Genomic DNA, 23993 nt, shown 5'->3' with positions numbered 1-23993 from the left:
ACCCTCAGCATCTCTCTCAATCGCTCTCATCGCTTACCCTCAGCATCTCTCTCAATCGCTCTCGTCGCTTACCCTTCGCTTACCCATCGCTCAACCTTGTTAACCAGAGAGAGTGCAAACCCATGGTTTTAAAAAGAGAAGTCAAGCGGGAATCTCACCTTTGGCGTCGACAATGAATCAGGTGAGCTTGAATCTATCTCCTCTCTTCCAATACTGGCCTTTTACTTTGATTTCTGGGATTTAGGGTTTTTGTTTTGCTTTTAAGTTTCAATTCCGCCTCCAGTGTTTTTTTGTTGTTAATTCCTCCCCCTTACTGATTCGTTCTCTATTTATGCTTTACAAATTAGGGTTTCAATTGGTGTCTTTGGTATTCCAGAAGAGTAATTCTGCAAAGCACTTTGGATGTTCAGAAATTGGATTGACCTCTTTGATGCTAGGTTCGAAAAACGGTAATATGGACTCATACTTTTCTTTGAATTTTGTTTCTATTCCAATTTGGGAATTTTCTGGATTTTCAACTGACTTGCCAATTGCTTTGTGTTTTGTTACTGCAGTAAAAAAATGAAAACATGAGGAGCTCAAACACGGTTCTTTTCACGTGGCCTTGGCTTTGCTTGGATTTGTTGCTACTTTTTCTCCTTTGTTTTTTGGATGATTTACCCTTCTTACTACCTTTCCCTTCTGGTTGTGTAGAAGATGACTCTTTATTCTGTGAGGTCTCGACAGGAATGCCTAGCTCTGAAAGTGAGCTCTCAAGTGCTGACTTAGATTGAAGTTTTGCCATCTGTTGGTCATCGAGAATATGTCCTTTAGACTGCTTAGTTTCGAGCATCTCAATCTGCTGCAACTTCTTCCTTATAGCTCGAACTACTTTGGAGATTTCACTATCAGGATCATCCTTGGGCTGTAGAAAGGAACCTGACCTTTGAGCTTTCTCCAATTTCAGTGCAGATATTTTCATGGGTTTGTCATAGGTCTTTTATATCAGCCCATGTCAATTTGAACGTAAATATGCCACAGCCAGATTTGATCTTAGGGATACTCGTGACCAAATCAATGAAGCTTGTTTGAGCAACTGTGGTACTATCTAGAAGATCAATGGAGCTTAAGCAGAATGGTATTCCGTCCTTTGAAATTTGAACAGGACAGTCAAGAACGTCCGCACCATCTGATATGGCATTGTTATACACTAAGTTGGTACAAGCTGGATAATCTCCACTTGCTCCAAATTTTGAGATAATCAAGGTTTTATCTCTTCTCGTAGCATTTGTGCCTAGGCGGGCAAAGCAATCAATTGCTTCTGATGGAGTTATGGGAAAATCAGTCAGCACACCATCCACGGAGAAATCACCGTTATCAATGAATTAGAGGTACTCAGCAAGAGGATCATAGCTGTAATTAAAGCTTGATACAAAATCATTTGCAAAATCTGATGCATCAACTTCAAGCCCCGCTTTATGTGCATCTGAAACCAAAGTGGTATGTGGTTGCAAATAACCAGCAGCATCTATTGGCCATATATATCCTTTGGGAACAAGAATTCCAGAAGCAAAAGTCTTGATAAAGGTGAGATTTATCCATTAGCTCATGCCTTTGGATGATGGAATATGATGGTGCATCATTTCCTTGTTTCTGTTTGAGGTTTATGGCAATGTATCAATTGGTTTTGCAGGCTGTTGCTGCTGTTTGGTGGTAGGCTCATGTTGATGCAGGATTGTTATGACATGATGGATCACTACAGTAGCAGGGCATGCATTTCCAGGGTTTGGTTAGATGCTTGGTCCAAGGACATCTGCAAATTACTCCCAACTTCCTGCTATATGGCCTTGCAAAGATGTTATGGTCTTGACTGGATTGCTTGCAGGTCTAAGGCCAATGCTTTTGGTTGATTTCATGACTTGGCATTACATGTGTGACATGAGCTGTTTTGATGCCTTACTAGATATGTAACCTACTGGCTTGCTATTTTAGTGTGGTACCAAGCAATGAACATGGTTACAAGCTAACTTGGGTTGATTTGTACTTTCTTGCAGGCTGATGTGAATGATATGCAACCTTGCTAATCTCGACCAGCTTCTTCTGCCATGGCCATTTACTGATGAATTTGTGGCAACATTCAGAAATGTGTAGGCCCTTTGTCACAAGCCCGCGATGAGCACAAGCAGTGAGAACGCCGAGAAAAGCGATTTTATCCGGTATTATGCCACGAGATAGCATCTTCTCAAACATCTCAGTAGCTTCTTTGGCTAGTCCGTGGAATGCATATGCACATATCAATGAAGTCCAAGTAACTAGATCAGGCTGTAAAACAGTGCAACTGAATTCCCATCTCAGCATCATAAAACCGAGCACAAGAACAAATCAAACCATTTAAAGTTATATAATCAGGAACCACCATTTCCAACAACATCCTTTTAAAATAAGAAAAACACAGCTGCTTACGATCCAATTCATTTTCATTGTCGCATGATCCAACAATACCGCGAATCATAATATTCCACGACACAACATTTCTCACAGGCAATCCATCAAACAGCTTCTCTGCATCTTCAGTTTCTTTACATTTAAGATAAACACTCAAAATCTGATTTTGCAAGGAAAGAACATGACAAAATCCAAACTTTATTAAACGGGCATGTAACTGTTTTCCTTCAGGAAGATAACCCTTTTCGGCTGAGATTTTGAGGGCGTTGGAACAAAACAAACGAACAGTGTCATGGTCTTCGAAATGAGTTTGATCAGGAATTGACATAGAAGCTCTGAGTCTGCTTGTGGAGCTACATAGATGATGGGGTTGGTAGGAAGAGAAAATGCCCATGTCAAGCTTGTATACTCGGAGCATGAATGTTGAGTTACAAGTTTTCCACAGAGTTCCCAAATAGGAACCAACGTTGGACATCCCAAGATGTCGTTTGCTTTAATATTTTCCACTGTGTCCATCTAAGTTTAAAGACCCATTAGTCAAATGAGAAGAGATTTCATCTGTGTTACCACTGAATTATCTATTAAAATCCATGCAAATGAACGATGACCTTCGGCCACTAGCTTGATTCCGACGATAACCAGGCTCGGTCCCTCTTAAAAAACTCACATGATAATGACTCCCCCTTAAAACATGGTAAACCACTGGAATCTCCTTGAATCAAACAATGTCCATCAAAGCTTTTCATGACTAATATTTTTGACCACATACTCTAATCCAAACACAATAATCCTCGAATTCCTTGATTACCACCGACGCGGAATGCGCCTATGCATCTAAATATGTTGACGGTAGAACCTCGCCTTGAATGCGCACAACACAACAAGGTGCACCCATAACAGAAAAGGAGACCACTTGATGCTCATGAAAAAGGAGTACCATAGTAGAGGAACAAAATCATGAGTAGCAAATAATGAATGAAATAATGATCTGAATATCAGGGTCAAAATCGGGGTGTGACAACTACGTTATGGTTTAGTAGGAGCGAAGTTTGCTTTTGGTTTCAATTTCACATATAAATTAGCTATAAACAATTTTTAAGTTTCCTTTGTCTCATGTTCTACTAGATTTTTGTTATGATTGAGAATATTAATGATATTATAATGATTCATAAGTCATTTAAATATTTAATTTATTTTTGTTATTATATAAGTTTAGAAGTTTGTAATTATATTTTAATTTTGTATATTTTATACTTATTTTACCTTAATAATAACTAATTTATATAATTTTTGTTATTATAGTATGGATATTTATATAATTTATATTTATTTTACCTTAATAGTTATATGACTATTTAAATTAGAGTAATTATTATTAAAATTGTTTCTTCTTATATTTTATGATAATTTGGATATAATTAATTTTATTATCTATTTTTTTAAATAAATTTATGTCATTTCTAAAAATAATACAAATTTATTTTTGATGACTAAATTATAATTTTATTATGTTTAATTTTTAAATAGATTGAGATTCATCAATTTTCACTTAACAAATAAATTTTGCAATAAATTACACTTATATATTATTAGTGAACACATTATATGCAACAATTATATCCATGATGTTATGATTTTTAACATAATTTACGTGTGTATCCACCGTTCCCATAAACTGTCAGCTTTGTCACTGAGATTCCATAGGAGTTTCAGCAGAGTTACCGTATTCCATATATCAAGGTTAATTATATTCAGTCCTCCATTCTTTTTAGGCATACTAACCGTGCTCTATGCAACCGGGCTTTTGCGGTTGTTCCCCTGTTTTACCAGTCCACAAGAATACGCGACACACAACATTAATTTTGTGAACCACACACTTTGGGATCGGCAAACATTGCATCCAGTAGTTTGTTAATGCAAAGGTCACGCTTTTTACGAGTAGTAACCTGCCTGCGTAAGACAACAATTCTGACTTCAGCCCTGTTGAGAGAGAGAACACATTATATGCAGTCATCATCAGCCTTACGGATTCCACATAACTATTGTATCTTCTTTGGGGGTGTGGACCAAACAGGTAGGGAAGATTTAAAGAATCTTACTGGTTTTGCTGAAGAAAATCTTCCTTTCCGCTATCTCGGGATTCCTATGTCCAACAAACGTTTGAGTGCTCAGGCTTATGACAACTTAATTGATAAAATCATGGGTAAAATCAACCGTTGGAGCTCGAAGTTGTTGTCTTACGCATGCAGGTTACTACTCGTAAAAGGGTGACCTTTGCACTAACAAACTATTGGATGCAATGTTTGTCGATCCCAAAGTGTGTGATTCACAAAATTAATGTTGCGTGTCGCGTATTCTTGTGGACTGGTAAAACAGGGAACAACCACAAAAGCCCGGTTGCATGGAGCACGGTTAGTATGCCTAAAAAGAATGGAGGACTGAATATAATTAACCTTGATATATGGAATACGATAACTCTGCTCAAACTCCTATGGAATCTCAGTGACAAAGCTGACAGTTTATGAGAACGGTGGATTCACACGTATTATATTAAAAATCATAACATCATGGATATTAAAGTGACGACAAATGCTTCATGGATTGCGAAAGCAGTTTTGAACCAAAGGGACTGTGTTAGAGGCAGAAGTTGGTGGGGGGATATGCTGCACCAGGACAAATTCAAAATGAGTAAGATTTACAAGGAATTGCTAAGAGATGTGCCACAAGTTCCTTGGAAATCGTTGTTCTATGGAAACTTAGCGCGACCAAGGGCGAAAACCAACCTATGGTTGCCATGTAATGAGCGCCTTGCTACAAAATCAAGGTTGTATCGCTTTGGGATGGTTGACAACCCCAATGTTGTTTTTGTTTAGAGGAAGAGACTCAATCCCATTTGATGTTTGATTGTGTGGGAACTAAAGATATTTGGATGAAGGTGCTTGAGTGGTTACAAATCCAACACATTCCTAGTGGATGGATGCAAGAAATGAAATGGATTATTCATAAAACTAAAGGTAAAGGGGCGTGTGCGAAAATCCTCAAACTTGCAACAACGGAAAGCATATACGAGTTATGGAGGTATAGGAGTGATAAGTGATTTAGAAATAATGTAAATGCACATAAAACTTATGATACCATTATAGACACTATAGTTTATAGAGGTTGGGAAAATAGGAAATTGCGATCTTACGTAGCTAAGCTAGTGCTTTAGGTCTCTTTTGTCTGATGGATGTTTTTGAGTTGGATCCGCCTTGGATCGCTTTTGTTTCTCTTGTTTTATTGAATTAATCAAAAATTTATTCTTGATTAAAAAAAAATATAAAACAAAAAGTATTAATTATTTTGTTGAAAACAATATAAAACAAAGATTTTTTTTCAAAATAACCATTTAAAAAAAATCGAAAATAACCAATTATTCAAAAAAATTACCAAAATAACCGGGTTTTGAAGAGGATGCGCCAGATGAATTGGCTCATCCCCAATGCATGAAGAGGAGGCGCCAATAGAATTGGCGCATGCATTGGGCTCCTCATGAGGAGGCGCCAATGCTAGTGGCGCCTATGTGCATTTGGTTGGTGTATGCGCCAATTCATCTGGCGCATACACCCCCTCCTATTCTTTTTAAATTTTTTTAAATTTTTTTAAATTTTTTTAATTATTAATATTTAATTCGTATTATTTAATAAATAATAAATAGTAATGAAAAAAAATCATTGAAGATGTAATAATTGGTTACATTGGACTAACAATAAATTAATGACCGGCCCGATTATAACGTCCCCCTGTTCCACATCCCGGTGCGTTAGTTTGTCTCCGAGGTCTCCCACGATTTCTTGAGGTGTTTGGGGTCTTTGTATGCTGACCTGATCGAGCGATGGCTGGTTGGAAGGTCCAACGGAAGTTCCAGCGATATTTGACAGATGTGTCATCATTTACTCCCAATATTCGGAGGGGCTCTGGCCAACGACGCTTCCGTAATGGAGTTCGGTGCCCATGTCATCGTAGTTAGGGCATTGGGGTTGGGTGAATTGGGGACGATATAGTTGCCCAAATTGGGCCATTGAGTCGTTTTGGAAACGAAGCAATGGTTCCTGAGGCGTACTATAGTTAAACAATGGTTGGATGTTCTGTTGATGGGATGTTTGGGTGGTCATTGGTGGGGGGCTACGACAAGGGAATGACAAACTTCAGAAAGCATGTGAGGAATCTCTTCTAGGCGCATGTGAAGAAACCACATGCAAGGGAAGAGGCGCCCTTCCTCTTGGCGCCTACATGTGATTCTTCACATGCAAGGAAAATGCGCCCTTCCTCTTGTCGCCTTAGTGTAGGGCAATGGGAAGGGGCGCCCTTCCTAGTGGGCCAAATCATCTATAAAAATCCGATTTGGTTTGTAGAAAACCAGGTAAAATTTTATCAGAAGAAGATTCGAGATGATGATGTTCAACATATGTTTGTTAGTCACGAACAATCCAGTTACAACGATATAGAGTTGTATATATTACCACATCAATAACAGGTGTCTCAGTACATTGATCAGTCACAAGTGTTTTGTGAGATTGATGACGAACAAGCTGAGGTGAATGTTCCAGATGACGAAGAAGAAGAAGCTAAGATCATGGTTGATTCGATGGTGAATGCTGAAGAGGAAGAGGAGCCAATACCAGCAAGTCATGTATACGACCCACACCAACACATGATAAGGTTGAATTTGGGTTCAGATGAACCTTCAGCAGATGTATGGTACAATCCTTACGTGCAGATGCAAGGATCTTTGAAACAAGGAGACACATTTCGCATAAAAGAGGAATGTGTAAAAGCCATTAAGAAATTCCACATGCAACTATCAGTTGATTTCAGAGTTAACAGAACTGACGCATCGAGGTATAAAGTTTATTATCCGAATGAGCACTGCCTTCTTAGGTTGTCAGCTTCGTACCGGAAGAGGAGCGAGTCTTGGGAGATTGGATCAATGGGTCCAAATCACACATGCATGCTGACAAATCCAATGCAGGATCATCGTAAATTAAGCTCTCAGCTAACATGTGATGAAATATTGTCTGTCATTGGCGACAATCCTTCGTTAAAGGTGAGTACAATAATCTCGCATATTAGGGCATAGTACGAGTACACTCCATCATATAGGAAGGCATGGATAGCTAGGACAAAAGTTGTTAAAAAAGTGTTTGGCAATTGGGAGGAGTCTTACAAACAACTTCCAAAATACCTGTTGGCTCTAAAACAATATGCTCCCGGGACAATTGTCAAGATGGAAACATTGCCCGCCTATACACCAGATTGCACGTGTGCTGTTGGAAATAGAATATTTCACCGTCTATTCTGGGCGTATGAACCATGTATCATAGGTTTTTCTTTTTGTAAACCAATTATACAAATTGATGGTACATGATTGTACGGAAAATACAAAGGAACATTACTGATGGCAGTGGCATAAGATGAGAACATCAATATTTTTCCAATCGCCTTTGCCCTAGTTGAAGGGGAGACTACCGAGGGATGGAGTTTTTTCCTAAGAAATCTCCGATTGCACGTTGCACCTCAGCCTAACTTGTGTTTGATCTCCGACAGACACCCTTCAATCATCAGTGCATATAATAACATTGACAATGACTGGCAAAATCCTCCTTCGACGCATGTGTTATGTATTAGACATATTACTCAGAATTTCATGCCGGAAATCAAAGATAAGACGTTGCGGAAGAAGGTTGTCAATGCATGTTACGCATTATCAAAACCTTCTTTCAAACACTACCGCGAGGAAATAAGATTGTCAAACGAAGATGCGGTACGGTGGATCGATAGTATTCCATTGGAGAAGTGGACTAGGGCATACGACAACGGTCAGCGTTGGGGCCACATGACAATAAATCTTGTGGAATCAATGAACTTTGTCTTCAAAGGCATTTGTAACCTACCAATAAACGCTTTGGTGCAGATTACATATTTCAGGCTAGGGGCGTTGTTTGGAACCAGACGCTCAAAATGGAGTTCAGTGTTGCAATTTGGGCAGTTGTTCAGTGATGCTTCAATGTAATTCATCAGACACGAAGCTGTCAAAGCAAACACACACGTGGTTACAGTATTTGACCGAACTAAAGGTTGGTTTAGTGTTGCCGTCCATGGATCACAATGAGGGCATGCCGATGGGACAATATAGAGTCGAACATATAGAGGTTGGTGCGACTGCGGAAAGTTCCAAGCCTTTCGTACCCCCTGTTCCCATGTCATTGCGGCATGCTCAAAGGTTCGAAGGGATCCATCTTACTTGCTATCTGAAGTTTACAAAGTCGCTACCCTTTCAAATGTTTATAAAATTAGTTTTTTCGTAGTGGCAAAAGAGGATTATTGGCCAGAATATCAAGGGGACATCGTCTGGCACAACGAAGTTATGCGAAGGAAGAAAAATGGTCGCCCAAACAGCACCCGGATTTGAACCAAAATGGATACGGCGAACAAAATGGTTAGACTATGTAGTTCATGCCGTCAGCCAGGTCACAATCGTAATAACTGTCCTAGTGTTGGAACGAGCACAACCAGATAAATTTACATGTACCTCTATTGCAATATATGAAAAACTAAATTTATTTCATATTAGACGTCTGTGATGAAAGTACCATTACATAAACAGTAACACAATTAATTATAACAAATACAATACAAGAACTATGCAATTACAACCATTAAAACAATTTTGAACATGTAATGCATCATCCTATGAGCGTCTTAGTCGGTCTTAATATCCACCCATTCGCACACTTCTCCGTTTTGGTTGAACGTGGACACAAGCCATTGTATTCTTCTAATCCGTTCACCCTCTCAAATTTCTCCCTCTAACCAACTGTACAACGTCCGATTAAGACGTTCAAACGTATATGTGTTCCAAAGTCGAATCTGTATCAGAGCCGCAACGACGGAAAATATTACATTAGCATTTCGTTTCTGAATATATGCAGACATTGTTGAAACAGAGAAAATTGAAATTGATGGTGGTTGAACTAGACAAATCATGGTATTAGAAGATGAGTTTGAGTGAAAAATATTGTATCCAAGCCGTGGTATTTATAGAGACGGAACATCAATTGTACAAAACACGTGGGTGCCTGAGGGATTGACGTCCACACAACCAAACACACATAGGCGTCAGATGAATTGGCGCCCACACAACCAAACACACATAGGCGCCACTAGCATTGGCGCCTCTTCATGAGGGCCCAATGCAAGCGCCACTAGCATTGGCGCCTCCTCATGAGGAGCCCAATACATGTGCCAATGCTATTGGCGTCTCCTCTTCGTGCATTGGGGATGCGTCAATTCATCTGGCGCATCCTCTTCAAAACCCGATTATTTTGGTAATTTTTTTGAATAATTGGTTATTTTCAATTTTTTAAAAAAAAAATGATTATTTTAAAAAAAAATTCATAAAACAAAAGTATTAATTATTTTGTTGAGTAGTCTAAATTTTAGACAATGATGTGCATCTCTATCTTTCTTTGAATTAATAAAATGATAAAATAAATATAAATTTATAAAACAAATCAAAATTAAGATATTTTTTAATGAATTATTTATTATTGATTAGGGTGAAAATAAAAGTTATGTCAAATTAAATTTAATATTATATTAATAAAATGACAATATACTTTAGTAAAATTGTAAGTTTATAATATATTAATTAATTATTTTGTATAAATATAATATCCACAAAGTTATAATTAAAAAAAAAAGAGATCAAAGGTTGCTGTGATGGAAAGAAAATCTAAAAAGAAAATAGAAAATAGTAATTAATAAAAAATATAACAAAATCAGTTTATTAACTAAAACTTATATAATATAAAAAGTGGTAGTTAAGGTTGGCGTGGTGAGAAAATATATTTTAAAAAAATAATATAAAAATAACCACTGATAAAAAAAGTAACTAAACTAATTTATATTTAGCATTAATATAATGAATAAATAAATCTCATATATAAAATAAATGTTTAAATTTTATGATTTCTTAAAATAAAAATTGAGATAATTTCTTAAAATATAAATATGTGTAATTTAATCTCACATATTATAGACTAAAAAGTAATTTTTTTAATTGATTGTCTTTCACATTAAAAAATTAATAATTTAATTACAAAAATAAATTAAATGACCTACAAAATAATTTTATATGTAAAAAAAATTAAATATCAATAAATTATAAAATAATGTAGTTTTATTTTTAATATACCCGTGCTTGCACGGGTGGACATTCTAGTAAAAATCAAACATCTCTAAAAGATGATTAACTAATTGTGGTTATCAATTTAATTTTTATTATTTTTGTTTTTAGAGGAAATTATAATAATCTCTCAAAAATAAAACTCAAACACAATAGTGGATATTAGAGTTTAAACTTTGATATAATGACTTCCAATTCACCAATATCAATTTTTTCTAAGTTGAACTAAGATTCGGAAATTTATTATTTTTATTCTTAATTTTATAATATAAAATTTTGTAAAAGAAATTTAAATATTTTAATATTAAAGTCCGTTTCAGTTGAAAGTTGTGCATATAAGGTGAAAAAAAGTAGTAGTATTTACCTGGTAAGTTTGGATATTATTAGCTTTGATTAAAAACAAAATAAAAAGTGGATATTACCCGACCCGCACTCCGCTTATCACTACCATCATCTCCCGGCACCAGCTGCTTACACCTCCGCACGCATCTTTCTCTTTCTCTCAGGTTTTTATCTCTCTCTCATTAACTTAGCTTCTTTTCAATTCTCATGCTATTTTACTCTTTAAATTCTTCCTTACTTTATTCCTTCTTTGATTTTGTTGTGATTTATTTTTCTTCGACATGCGCAAGATTCGAATTTCACTTAGGATTTCGAAATTTTCTCTTGCAGGATTTATATTACTTAATTAGGGTTTTATGGGAGACTATTTTGATTTCGTTACTTTACAACACACTATACCATGCGTTTCAAATCGATGATTTTATTTTTCTGAACTAGTTGCTGAAAAACCCTAATTTTTTCAAGTGGGGTACATTGATTATTACGATTTTGGAAGAATGTGAGTTGTTGAATGTGAGTAGTTTGCCCAAATTCCTTGTTGTGTGGACAATTCATAATAGTAGCACTTTATAAGATAGGGTTCACTCACGCCCAATTTCGGTAGTGTAATAGGAGTTGGAATGGTTGAAATTTAAAATACAATGATATCTTTTTCTGTCAGTGAAACCAAATTGGTAATTAATATGATAGAACTGGACTAGAGTAGCTGAATACCAATGTTATCACTGATGTTCTACCACTTCTATCAGTGTGATATCAATAATTGTGGTAGGCTTGCACAGAAACAGTAGAAAAAATAGATTTCCCTGGTTCCTCCCACCCACTCCCATTCTCTTCCCAATTTCTCCCCCTTCACTCCCTCCCTTTTGCTGCTACTTACCAACCAAAACAACCCAATACCTGCTCTCACATGCTCATTTACGTGAACAGGAAGTTATTTTTAGAGTAGGGGATGGGATCATGTGCAAGGACTATGTTAACTTAAGGGCCCAAATGCTAGGGAGATTAAAGAACAATGATATTTTCGGTATGGAAAAGGATGGGTATATTGTGAAGGAAACTTATGGATGATATGAAAAATAACTTGTACTTTTTGCACTTGCACCACCAAAGGTGTACTTATGTAGCAGTCTTCTTTTTTCTTCCTATCTCTTTTTCGTTGTTTCTCTCCTGTGTTATATGAAAAATTGTCAACTAGTATTGTGTTTAAGAATGACGTGGAAACTTAAATCAAATGAAAACTAGTGATTGCTGATTATTTTAATTTATTGAGTGGACCGCCTCTCTCTTCGATGCTAGTTGGCACATTGATTTCATCGAAAGTTACAAGTAATTCTCACCTTTTGTTGATGCTCAATATCTTTTTGGAAGTTAAAAATTTGGAAGACAAACACGTTGATTCTCCTCAAATTTGAAATATTAATTTTATTTAACTAGTCCCTGCGCCCCTTATTATAAGACCCTCCAACAAAGTTTACATGTATTAAGGAAAGTAGATGCAGTAATATATTTGTCAAAAATTTGTGTAACTTTTACATATTTACCCGTACAAATTGTTGTTACCCTAGGAGAGAAAAATACTTTACCCGTAATTTAAAAAACATGTTCCAGTTCAGTTTTGGATGATAAGTTTAAAAAATTCGATCCGATTCGATCAAATTTCACGCGGTTTGATTTAGATCCGTTTTTAGATATCCAAATTACAAATTTTTTATTTATTAATATTATAAAAATACTAATAAATAATAAATTTTATATAATATATAACATAAACTATATTTATGAAAAAATAAATATCATTTAAAAATAAATTAACACAATATATCATACTAATAAAAAACAAATAAGTATAAAAATATATACATGCGGTTCAATTTGGTTTAGATCGGTTTTAAAAAATCAATCATAAATCTGATCTGAACCGAGTAATTTTTATAAAATAACATCCAAACACATCCAATATTATTCATTTTTTTTTGCGGTTTTCAGTTTTTTTTTATCGATTTGCAGTTTAAAATTTGGATCGGTTTGAATTTGAACACCCCTAGTACCCACCTTGAACTCGTCTTCGAACCGACTTTGTTTATTTTATTATGTACTTTATTATTTTAGTTTTGATAATTTAGAATATTAAATATTGTTAATGTTTTGATATTTTTATTTGTATTTATTATTTAAAATATTTGAAATATATGTATGAAATTTTATTTTTATTATTTATAATGTAATTTAATTTTAAAAAATAATTTTATTAAATAAATGATGTCGGAGCGGAAATACCCAACCTCAATTTGTTTGAGTTTTAATTCTCTATTTTTGATGAAATTGGGACAAAAATATAGATTATTTTAGAATTTGAATTTGGGGAGTTAAAAATCGTGACCCGTTAATCATGCCTACTCCTAATCACAAAGTAAACCGAGAGAAAATAGAACAAACCGGTTCAAACGAACTAATTCGATCGAACCACAAACCCGGTATTGGGTATTGAAAATCGTCTTGTTCACTCTCGTATGCAATTCCTTTCCACTTTCCTTTTCTCATAAAACACATAATCCATTCTTCTTCCTTTTCTGTTTTCCCTCCGCCATTGAAGCTCGGTTCCAAGGCTTAAGGGTAATTTAATTTCCCCACAGTGGGTTTCAATCCTCATTATGATAATGAAGCTTTTATTTGTCTTATTTCCATTTGAGTTCTCATTTGTTTTAGTTTGTTGCCATGAAGTGTTCAACCAAGTGCTTCTCATTTGTCTTGATAATGAATTAGTAACAAAGCTTTGATTTGAATTCTTCCATTGTTAAGATGTTTCCGTTGATAAAACTGAATGATTTTGCTGCTGTTGTGTCTCATGGTGTAATGCTTGTTTTCTGTTTGATAAAATGCTTCAACCGAACTTTGTGAATAGGAAACACTTGTCATAGATGAAATGAACCAAGATAGGTTTTAGTGACATTGATAGTGCAGTGTCATAACTATTGCCTGCTTAATTGGTTATTTGATTTTGAGCTAGTGATGCAAAGTAAATTGTGAGATTTTTACCTGCTGTTTAGTTGGTTATTATCTATGTATGAGAGAGTAGATGAGATTATCGTAATCAACTCCTAGAAGTAAAATTTGTTCATGATGCAGGTACTAGATATACAGTTCACCTATTGAAGTACTCTGTGGAATGGAAGAATCGTCATTTTTGGACCGAATGATTGGTCATCTTCGGGGAACTTGCAAGTATGTCCATGTTAACTACTGGTGTCATTTTCTCTGAATTGTAGCTTTATTAATCTTTACTACTGATTCTATTTTCTATCATTCTGTAGTAACTACAATAATTCTTTGTACTGTAATACTTATTTTTCTCTAGGCATTTTTTTCGTTAATTAAATATTAGAAACTAATTATTGTCATTTGATTGAAGAATTGTTTAGTCATATCGATAAGTCTATGGAATCTCATTTCAAATAATTGAATATTAACGACAAAGTTCAGTAACCCGTACTATGGTAGCATACTTTGCAATTTGCATGATATAATTTAGATGATAGATACTTTGCACAATTCCCTAATGCATTATTCTTGGAAATTCACCTTATCCCATGCTGTTTATTAATGGGAAATATCAATTTGTTGGAATTGTTTTGATAATATTAGGTACTATACTGGTTATCCAAAGGATCTTGGACCATCACGGGTTGTTCATTTCACCTCCGAGCGTGAGTTTGTCAATCTCCTTCATGAAGGGTTTCCCGTGGTTGTTGCTTTTACTATCAGGTGATCCGGTTGGAGTCATCTCTTGAATACTCTGACTCTGAAGCTTATTTAGGTGTGAATGAAAAAGAAAAGAAATAAAATGAATTAATTTAGGAATGACTTCTTATTATTCTATAATGCAGGGGGAATTACACAGAACATCTTGACAAAGTATTAGAAGAAGCTGCTTCTGAGTTTTATCCACATGTAAAATTTATGCGTGTAAGTTATTTTATTAATGATCTCTTACTACTTGTTTGTGTTGGCACTTGGGAGTCATACCTATGTATATTTTTACTCACGATGAAGCATTGCAATCGTCTAGTCTGATAGAGTCACAAAAACATACACAAACGTGCTCATTACTTTGCAATGAGTTGGAGTTTACTAATAGGAAAGTAGGCACTAGGTTTACAGTAGAATTTATCTTTTATCGTGTTCCTTTTTCTGTACCTTTATTGCTTGTTATTGTCTACACACTCTGCAACGTTTCTATTCCACATTGATGATGACATGATAATTTTTTGTGCTTTGCAGGTTGAGTGTCCAAAGTATCCTGGATTTTGTATAAGTCGGCAGAAAAAGGAGTACCCATTCATGGAAATATTTCATAGTCCAACACATGTATGGTATTCCTTTCTGTTTGATAAGCCTCTTAACCTCGGTGCCTAAATTGCTAATAGGATAAAATTATAATAAATTTTCTTCTGATGGCATGTTTAAGTAAACCCAAGAAGCACAAATTCTATGACAATAATTTGGTTTTTAGTAATTGGTTGATCTTTTCATTGACTCAATGGAAATGTAATTACTTGAGACATGTGTTTCTTTTTACAGGTGGCTAACCAGGGTAGGGTAGCTGATCCAAATATTACTAAATACAATGTGAAAGTCATGCCTGTAAGTATCCCTCCTCCTGCTTTTCAGGAAAATTGTAAAGCATGTAATACCGGCCATGATTATTTGTATTTTGAACAATCCCCCTTAAGAAAATATCAAATACTGAAAATGTACCCTTCCAAGGTATTAAATCTAGTAATCAACCACTAAGATCAACTTAAACACATGTTTCTTTTGGATCAAGCGCTAACCACTAGGCTAAAAGCAATTGCTGTTAATGAGGGCGCAACTTTATTTTCTTATAGCATAGAGCCCTTAAGGGGCTGCGCCCAGCCCATACTAAACGCCATGGGTTGGGATGTTAAACCCATCGAATCCTTAAGGGTGATGCTGGATTAATAAATCCAACAGTTTCCTGATATGAAGCCATTTAGGTTTTTACCAATGAAATTTGTCTACTTGCCATGGAGGGTTCCTTAAAGTTAAGATTTCTTCCATTCCATGTACAAGGAACCATTTCCTATCATTTAAAAATAAATTTTCTTACTCAAAATTGATATTTCATTTTGAAACAAAATTAATTAATAATTAGAAAGTATAAAAGTGTAGATTGCAAGATTGCTTAAAGATTACTATATCAATGGAGCAAAATGTATATTGAGTTGCTTAAATATTATGTGGCATAGTTGAAATTGAGAAGCTCTTAATAGCTGCTACACAACTAAAAGTTTTGTAACCAGTAAAAGTGGCTGTAAAACCTATCAAGCATTTTTGAACTTCTATGACATATGTCAAAGGCTTTGGCTTTGAATATTTTTAATAATCTCATACTTCCATTTGCTTGTGTGCAATTGCAGTTCAACTACGATATCAGTGTTTACGGGTTTAGAGAAATCTTCAAGCGCTATGGGATCCGGGCATCAGATATGAAGTAAGGCTCTAGTAGGAAGGTTTTATCTTTCAAATAATAAGGAGCCACACCAGATTATACTACCTATTTTATCAAATTGTAATTGTATATCATCATAAGTTACAACTTCAGGCCAGTAGATGGCAAATTATAATTACCTGTTTTGTTGATGTCTCAACCCTTAAATATAATTTGGTTCAGTCCAGTCATGGAAATGTTCTATTCATTCCTTCATTTTGGTTGTTTAAGTTGTATACTAAAGTTAATTGATGTAGCTTTTAGGTTATGTCCTCATTGGGTTGAGTCTTAATTGACTGTTTCTTTCTAGCTCTTACCTAGATAGATGCTTTGAGTCTCCTAAGAGCTTATTACCCGTAACTGGTAATATTCTTCTTAGTTTGCAGTTTATTACTTATTGCTCAATACCTGGCAAGAGTATCCCTGTTTTCCCAGCAGTGGAGTTCCTAGTGGATTCATTTGTTTCTGATTCCCCAGAAAGTATATCCTTGATATGTTCACCCTAACCGGTGACGAATATCTTTCTTTCCCCTGCCTGAGTTTATCCTTGATATGTTCATCCTAACCGATGACAGATATTCTCATCCTTGGTATTCTACCCAGTAAAAGGGTAGTTGTAATCCCTATTTTCCTCCCCAGAGAGTTAATCCTTGATATGTTCATCCTAACTGATGACAGGTTTCCTTCTCTTTGTGGTATTCTACCCAGTAATTGGTAGTTGTAAACCCTACTTTCTCCCGCAGAGTTTATCCTTGATATGTTCATTCTAACCGGTGGCGGATTTTCTCTTCGATGGTATTCTATCCAGTAACTGATAGATGTAATTTCTATTTTCTCCCCTCTCATACTCTATCCTTGATATGCTCATCTTAACCGGTGACAAATTTTCTCTTTGATGGTCTTTTATCCAGTATTCGATAGATGTAATTCCTACTTTTTATTCAGTTGGTTTATCCTTGATATGTTCATCCTAACCGATGACGGGTATCCTCCTTGACAGTCCCAGGCAAGTCTATCCTTGATATGTTCATCTTAACCAATGGCGAATTTTCTTTCCTGTTGAGTCTATCCTTGATATGTTCATCCTAACCGATGATGAATATTCTCACCTTTGGTTTTTTGCCCAGTAGCTGGTAGTTGTAAATCCTATTTTCTACAGTTTTCCTCAGCAAGGTTATTCTTACCCAGTAATCGGTAATGAATATTCCCTCTTGACCATTCTCAGCGAGTCATCCTTGATATGTTCATCCTAACCGATGACGGATGTCCTCTCTGTTAGATCTTTATTATCCCCTTACCCAGCAACAGGTAGTAGATAATAGATTTCTGTTCCTCCTGTGTTGAAGTTTATTTCTTCCACAGTCGAGTTGAGTGCGTGTTTCCTTAGTGAAATCGCTTTTCCTGCATGATTCAAGTACTTTTGTTTCATCCTGACTTACTCGTACCCCTTGCAGATGTTGTTGTTCCCCGACTGAGTCTTTTTCATTTTTTTGGTATGGAATTCCTCGAGTCCCTCAGTAGTTTTAAGTCGTAGCCTGGCCTGCGCATAACTCATTTTATCCCTTAGAGTCTCTGTTTCCCCAGTGAGTTTTCCTTACGGAATACATTATACTTTTGTGGACTTTCGGTCTCTCTGATTTCTTTTCCTTTGTGGCAATATTTCCCCACAAAGAATTTACTTTTGCATTCATATCATTTGCATCATGAGGTCTCTTAGGGACCAAAATTTGTTTCTATGTTGTTATTTAAGCCCATTCTACTGAGTAGACATGAAGATTTTAACCTTCGTCTCCTCAGGTAGAATGTCCTTAAATAGGGACAACTATAAGACCCCAATTTTGATCCTAAGACCCCTCATGCAATTTCATAATAAGCATTAGCATTGGGATCATACCTTGGCATCCTCCTTACCCCTCTTTCATTGGGTTTGTTTTGGGAGAGATCACCAAGCACCATATGATTGTATCATACTTGTATTTTATCATTTTACTAACCAAAATACCAAAAATATGTCTTTGTATTTGCCTAACTCTTTTGTAGGTAGGGCATGATCACCATTGATCTATCAAGTTCATATCTAGGGTTTGAGACCCTTATGACAAGGAGCATAGCCATGAATTGATCCAAGAATGTTTATGAGCATCATATATGAGTTCCATTGATTCCTACATGTTATATTGATCAAGTTTTCTTCAAGAGTTTGGAAGTGATTTGTTTTGGAAACCCTAGTTTGATTGGGTATCTTGAGTAACTTCTCCAACAAGCTATCTCACCAATTGATCAAATTTCTCAAGGGACACTCCAAAATCCATCATCTTATGCATATATGATCTACCATGAGCCTATAAAGTCAAGAGAATTGAAGGATAGCAAGTTGGTTAATGGTGGTTGGCCAGATGAATTCATCTGATCAAAATTGGGTCTCCCTAGACCATATCTCCTACAATTTTCACCATATGAAAATGATTCCAAGCGAAAAGCTACTCTACATGATATTCCAAACAACTTTCATGTTGAGACCTAGAGCTAGTTTTGCTTGGAAAATCATTTTCTATGTAGAAACATTATAGGTCATTTTGTCTAAACCCTAATTTGAAAGTCAACATCCCAAGGCCATAACTTGCTCAATTTTTATGAGATGAAAGATTTCCAAGTTGCACAATCAAATTCAATATGTCTACTTCAACTTTGATGTTTGGAGTGAGAGTTAATTCAACTTTTATGAGCATGTGATATGCGGTTACATCATAGGTCATTTTTGACCTATACCATTGAACAAATGATTTTTCCAAACTTCAAAAATGCATAACTCTATCATTCCAAATCCAAATGACATGAAATTGATGACCATTTTGAATGTCTTTGAAAGAGTTACAACTTTTATGAAGACACTTTTCTCATTTGAAGCTCACATAAAAAGTTAAGCAAGGTGGAATATTGAGATATGTGGCTTGACATTTAGAAAAAATTTCAACATGTTGAAATTTCCAAACTTCCACCTCAAAATTCTCTATGTTCCAAGATCCAAATTAAAAATTGTTGAACATAAAACTTGTTCCTCTTGATCTAACCTTTCCAAAAAGTCCAATTTCATCCATTTTGGACAAAGATTGTTAGGTCTGCGCATGGCTTTAACAAGGCTGCATCATTGGAAACAATCAATCGCACAAACTTCAGTTCACAATGCCTTGCCATTCAAGCTTCATTCAGACTTCAATTGGAATCATTTTGGATCTTATTGCATTGCATCATGGGCCTGTACATGCCCATGCACTCTTGCCATCCATATTGCCAATTTTGGACAGATTTTGAAGTGTGCATATATCATTCCCTTTGGCTATAAATAGAAGGCCTCTGAGCTCATTTGAACAGGACTTTGCGCGCCAACTTTGCCCCCCATTGAAACCCTCTCATTCTAAAGAAAAACTTAAGAAATTTCAATTTGAAATTTGAGTTTGAATCTCAACTGTTGGAGATTCAAGAACTCCAGGATCCAAAGCCTTGCAACCTCTCTAATCACTTCTTGCTAGCTTCTCAAGTGTGATCCGATCGTGTTTGGAGCAAGCAACATCAAGAACTGCATAACATTGAAGGTAATTTTCAGAAAACTTCATCTCTTTGATTCTCACTCAATTCTACTCAATTCTCTTGGATCTTTGGTTGTCTGAAGTCCTATCAATGTAGGCAAGAAGATTGAGTTGCTTAGAGGTCAAATCGAAGCAACTCAATTGACACACCTCAAAATTCAACTTATCATATCTTTCTATATATGTGGAGTTAGTTAAAATTGAGGTCAGATTTGTGCTCTACGCCATTTTTTCTTTCAGATCATGTCCTCCTTTTTTATTTTGGTGATGGTTGAGGGTGGACCAGTCCGGTGAGGTCCACCGGAGAAGAAGACCGAAGCTCTGACTCCGGCGATGTGTTGGCATCTCTCCAAACCACATGATCCTTTTCAAATGTTTTAATCTCGTGCCTTGGTTTTGCATACCATCCCTGCAGCGCATTGACTAATGTCCATTGTGGAACGCACGCTGAGGACCACTTGATTTGCCACCTCAATTAATGAGGGAGATCAAGTGGTTCACGTTTTTTTGCTATTTTCTGATTTTCATTTTAATCCTTTTATTTTCATTAATTCATATTAATTTTAATATTGATCCAAAAAATATGAGAGTTTCACCAAAAATTTTCAAATAATTTCCTCTTTCATATTTTGAATTAAAATTATTTTTTTGGATCATTATTAATATTTTTCACGATTTAATTGTTTTTGTGATTATTTTTAATTATTTAAAAATACTTTTAAGTCTTTAAAAATTCTGAATTTTTTTCTCCAATGTCCTTTGATCTTGTTTGACCTATGATAAATCTCATGGTCATTTCTTTGGTGTTTTGATGAGGTTTTAAGAATTTGAAAAACCATATTTAATTTAAATGCCTTATTTTAGTATTTTTAATTTGAATAAATGCCAATTAATTGTGTTGACCACTTATGATGACTTGTTTGAGTTTGACTCTTGTTGTTAGGCCCTGGTCAAGGTTGACTTGACTTTGTCAAGTTAATATCATTGGATTTAGGGGATTGATGGAATGTACATTCCATCTCCCAAAATGAATGGATGATATTAATTTGGTAAAAGTTCTCCTTTGACCAATTTGAGTTTTTATCCATTCCCCTCCCTCTTCATCTCATTCCCCTTCTTTATGCATTCATCTCATTTGGTCTATGATATCTCAAAGTCATAAGGCTAGTTGATTGAAAAATCAACATAAGTATGGATGAGATTATGCTACCTCTTTTGCATATTCTTTTTGTGTGTGGTATGTTTCATGAGCATAGTTCATTATACTATATCTCTAACATGCATTAACACCAAAATTCTATTGCCCGACCTCAAATAGTTGTGACTTCTATATAAGTCCAATTACGAATGCTTAACATAACGCTAAATTTGTGACATAAAAGGCATAGCATTCTAGTTGGTGAGATTGTAAGTCTCCCCTCTTTCATGGTATTGTGTGGAAACTTGGTCTTTTTTTCTTTCTTTTGGAAGATGTCTTGGTTCAAGGATCCATGCTTGTGATAAGTGGGTTGAGTGTTCTCCAAAGAATGACTCAAAAATGAAAAGCAAAAGCAAAACAATACTAACTTCTAACTCATTAACAACTAACTTTTAATTTCAAGCCATTTACTTTAATGTCATTTAATTTTAGTCTTTATTCATTTGCCATTATTCATACCATTCTAATTGTTTATGTTAATGCAATTTCACTTTGTCCATTTGGACCATAATATGTGATATATCTTGTTTGTGTATACTTTGCATGTTTGTGTGGTCTTTGACCATTAACGTACATAATAACAACAAAAACCCTAAAAAAAAATTATGTGGACTGTTGGCTTGATCTGGGACAAATGGACTTAGAACTTTTACAACATTCCTATGCTAAAGGACTTGGCAAATGCCAACTTTTTATGAAACCAAGGGCTTGCAATTTGAAACTTCATCTGATACATCATTCAAGATCCCTTTGAGTACATATGCAACGTGATCATTGTGAAGCTGTTATTTTGAACTTGTGACTTGTGAAATTCATCTGTTACATGGGCTAATTTGAAGAAGATCATGGAGTGGCTAAGCTTGGATGTGGCTATCTTTATTTGATGCCTTGCTCTTCAAGATAATATAATTGTGCATTTGTGTGTTGCTTGATTCTAAATGTCCAAGGGAATCTGGGTTTCTATTGACATTCTTGTCTATTGGATTGCCACCCATTGGTCAGATCTTTCCAACTCTTAACTTTTAATTTTGTGCATAGGATTAGTCTCTTCATCTTCTCCCAATTTCTTTAATTTCAAAATCTCTTCCTCCTTTTTAAAACTTTCTTTGTTTGAATTTATTTTGTTCTAAACTTTGATCACTTTGTAAAAAGATAGAAACTTTGGCCTTATGCCATTGCATTTCTAAACTTCTTTTCTTAAATCAAATTTGTAAATAAACTTATATACTTGACTTAAACTTTCAGAAAAGCCAAAAAGAACAAACTCATTCAAACCATTTTTAGGCCTTTGTGCCTTTCAAACTTAATTTTTGTTAAAAGCAATGCATCCACTTTGAAATTTGTATCACGAACGACGATGTTTTGATCCCTCATTTTTATGTTGGTACGTAGGCACAAGTCCGAAGGTCTTGTCAAACACAAAAAATATAATTAATGAATTCTCTTCTCATCCCCTCATTCTATTTGTTTGTAAACATCATTTTTGTACCAAATACATATGTACACAAAAAGGGCTCCCTAGGAGTACCTAAGACACTTTGGGTGCTAACACCTTCCCTCTGTGTAACAAACCCCCTTACCTGTAATCTCTGACATTTTATTAGTTTTGATTTGAAAATTTCTTACTTCTGGGTTTTGTTCGTACCTTTTCCCTTTTTCATTGAAAACAATAAAAGCGCGGTGGCGACTCTTGTTATTTGATGTCTAGCTTATCCATAGCTTGATGATCATGAATTTACCACTACACACATGTCCAATATTCATCAGATACTTTATAAATTCGATTAAAATCATGTTTAATCTTTAAATCAAACCAACATAATATATCATGATAGGCAATATATCAACATACAACAACATTTCACCATAACAAATATTGGCATAAAATTCACCATTTACACCACACGACATAATTCATCATTTAATCATGTTAAAACTAATTAAGCACTACCAATAATTAATCATAGACACCAAACAATACCCAACAACACCTTTATTCATCATACAACAAAAAACAACTAGAATCGCGACTCAATTCCATGCACTATAGCTCATTACGCCTATTTTGGGTGCATGACGGATAAGATGCCATGGTGATGGCACCCGTCATCGACTCTAAACCCATGGCGACCTGGTCGCCATGATGATGGCGCCCGCCATCAACCTGCATATAACATAATTCGTCTTTTCCAATGGAGTTCAATGCAGAACTTCGACTATTGACTCTAACAACCTAAGTATGTCCAGAAAATTAACCATGTAGATCATACATAAATCATTACATGTTAATTTACCCATTTAACATAATTAACATGACAATTCTTCATCTTAAGATCATGCATAAATAATCAATCATCATACTCGCACAAGATCATATACTTATCACAACTTATAATTGTTCAACACAACATATACTCACACATAATTCAAACATGGAAATTCACGGCATTACCATAATGTAGCTATGTGCTTTAGCTTTCCAACACTTCGAACCGTGCCTCAATATGAGTTCTAAAACTCAAGATATGACCAAAATCGTATTTACGCCTACTGAAGGCTCATGGCGGGTTACCTGCCATGACCATGGCGCCCGTCATCGACCTGCAGAATGCAAAAATACGTTTTATGCTATGGAGTTCACATCGGAACTCCAATTTTCTATTCTAGGTACTCAAATCGAATAGAAAACAACAGAGAATCAAT

The 23993-nt window shown here is 35.3% G+C and overlaps 1 protein-coding gene across 2 annotated transcripts in view; it reads left to right on the top strand.

Moving 5' to 3' along the window:
* Positions 1 to 16721, top strand: part of LOC127086171 (uncharacterized) — a 57292-nt gene extending 40571 nt beyond the window's left edge. Inside the window, exons 1-7 of one of the 2 annotated variants that reach the window (XM_051026893.1) lie at positions 11003 to 11157; positions 14123 to 14218; positions 14639 to 14758; positions 14881 to 14959; positions 15275 to 15361; positions 15575 to 15637; positions 16435 to 16721. In XM_051026893.1, coding sequence (XP_050882850.1) covers positions 14163 to 14218; positions 14639 to 14758; positions 14881 to 14959; positions 15275 to 15361; positions 15575 to 15637; positions 16435 to 16512 — 483 coding nt within the window. In that variant the 5' untranslated portion in view covers positions 11003 to 11157; positions 14123 to 14162 and the 3' untranslated portion in view covers positions 16513 to 16721. Of the gene's footprint in view, positions 1 to 11002; positions 11158 to 14122; positions 14219 to 14638; positions 14759 to 14880; positions 14960 to 15274; positions 15362 to 15574; positions 15638 to 16434 lie in introns of those variants that run through there. The other variant, XM_051026894.1, reaches the window with a different exon arrangement.
* The last annotated feature ends 7272 nt before the right edge of the window (positions 16722 to 23993 follow it).

The sequence above is a fragment of the Lathyrus oleraceus genome, chromosome 5 (genome assembly GCF_024323335.1).
Source record: "Lathyrus oleraceus cultivar Zhongwan6 chromosome 5, CAAS_Psat_ZW6_1.0, whole genome shotgun sequence".
Classification (NCBI taxonomy): Eukaryota; Viridiplantae; Streptophyta; class Magnoliopsida; order Fabales; family Fabaceae; genus Lathyrus; species Lathyrus oleraceus.
This window is presented reverse-complemented; position numbering and strand designations above follow the sequence as displayed.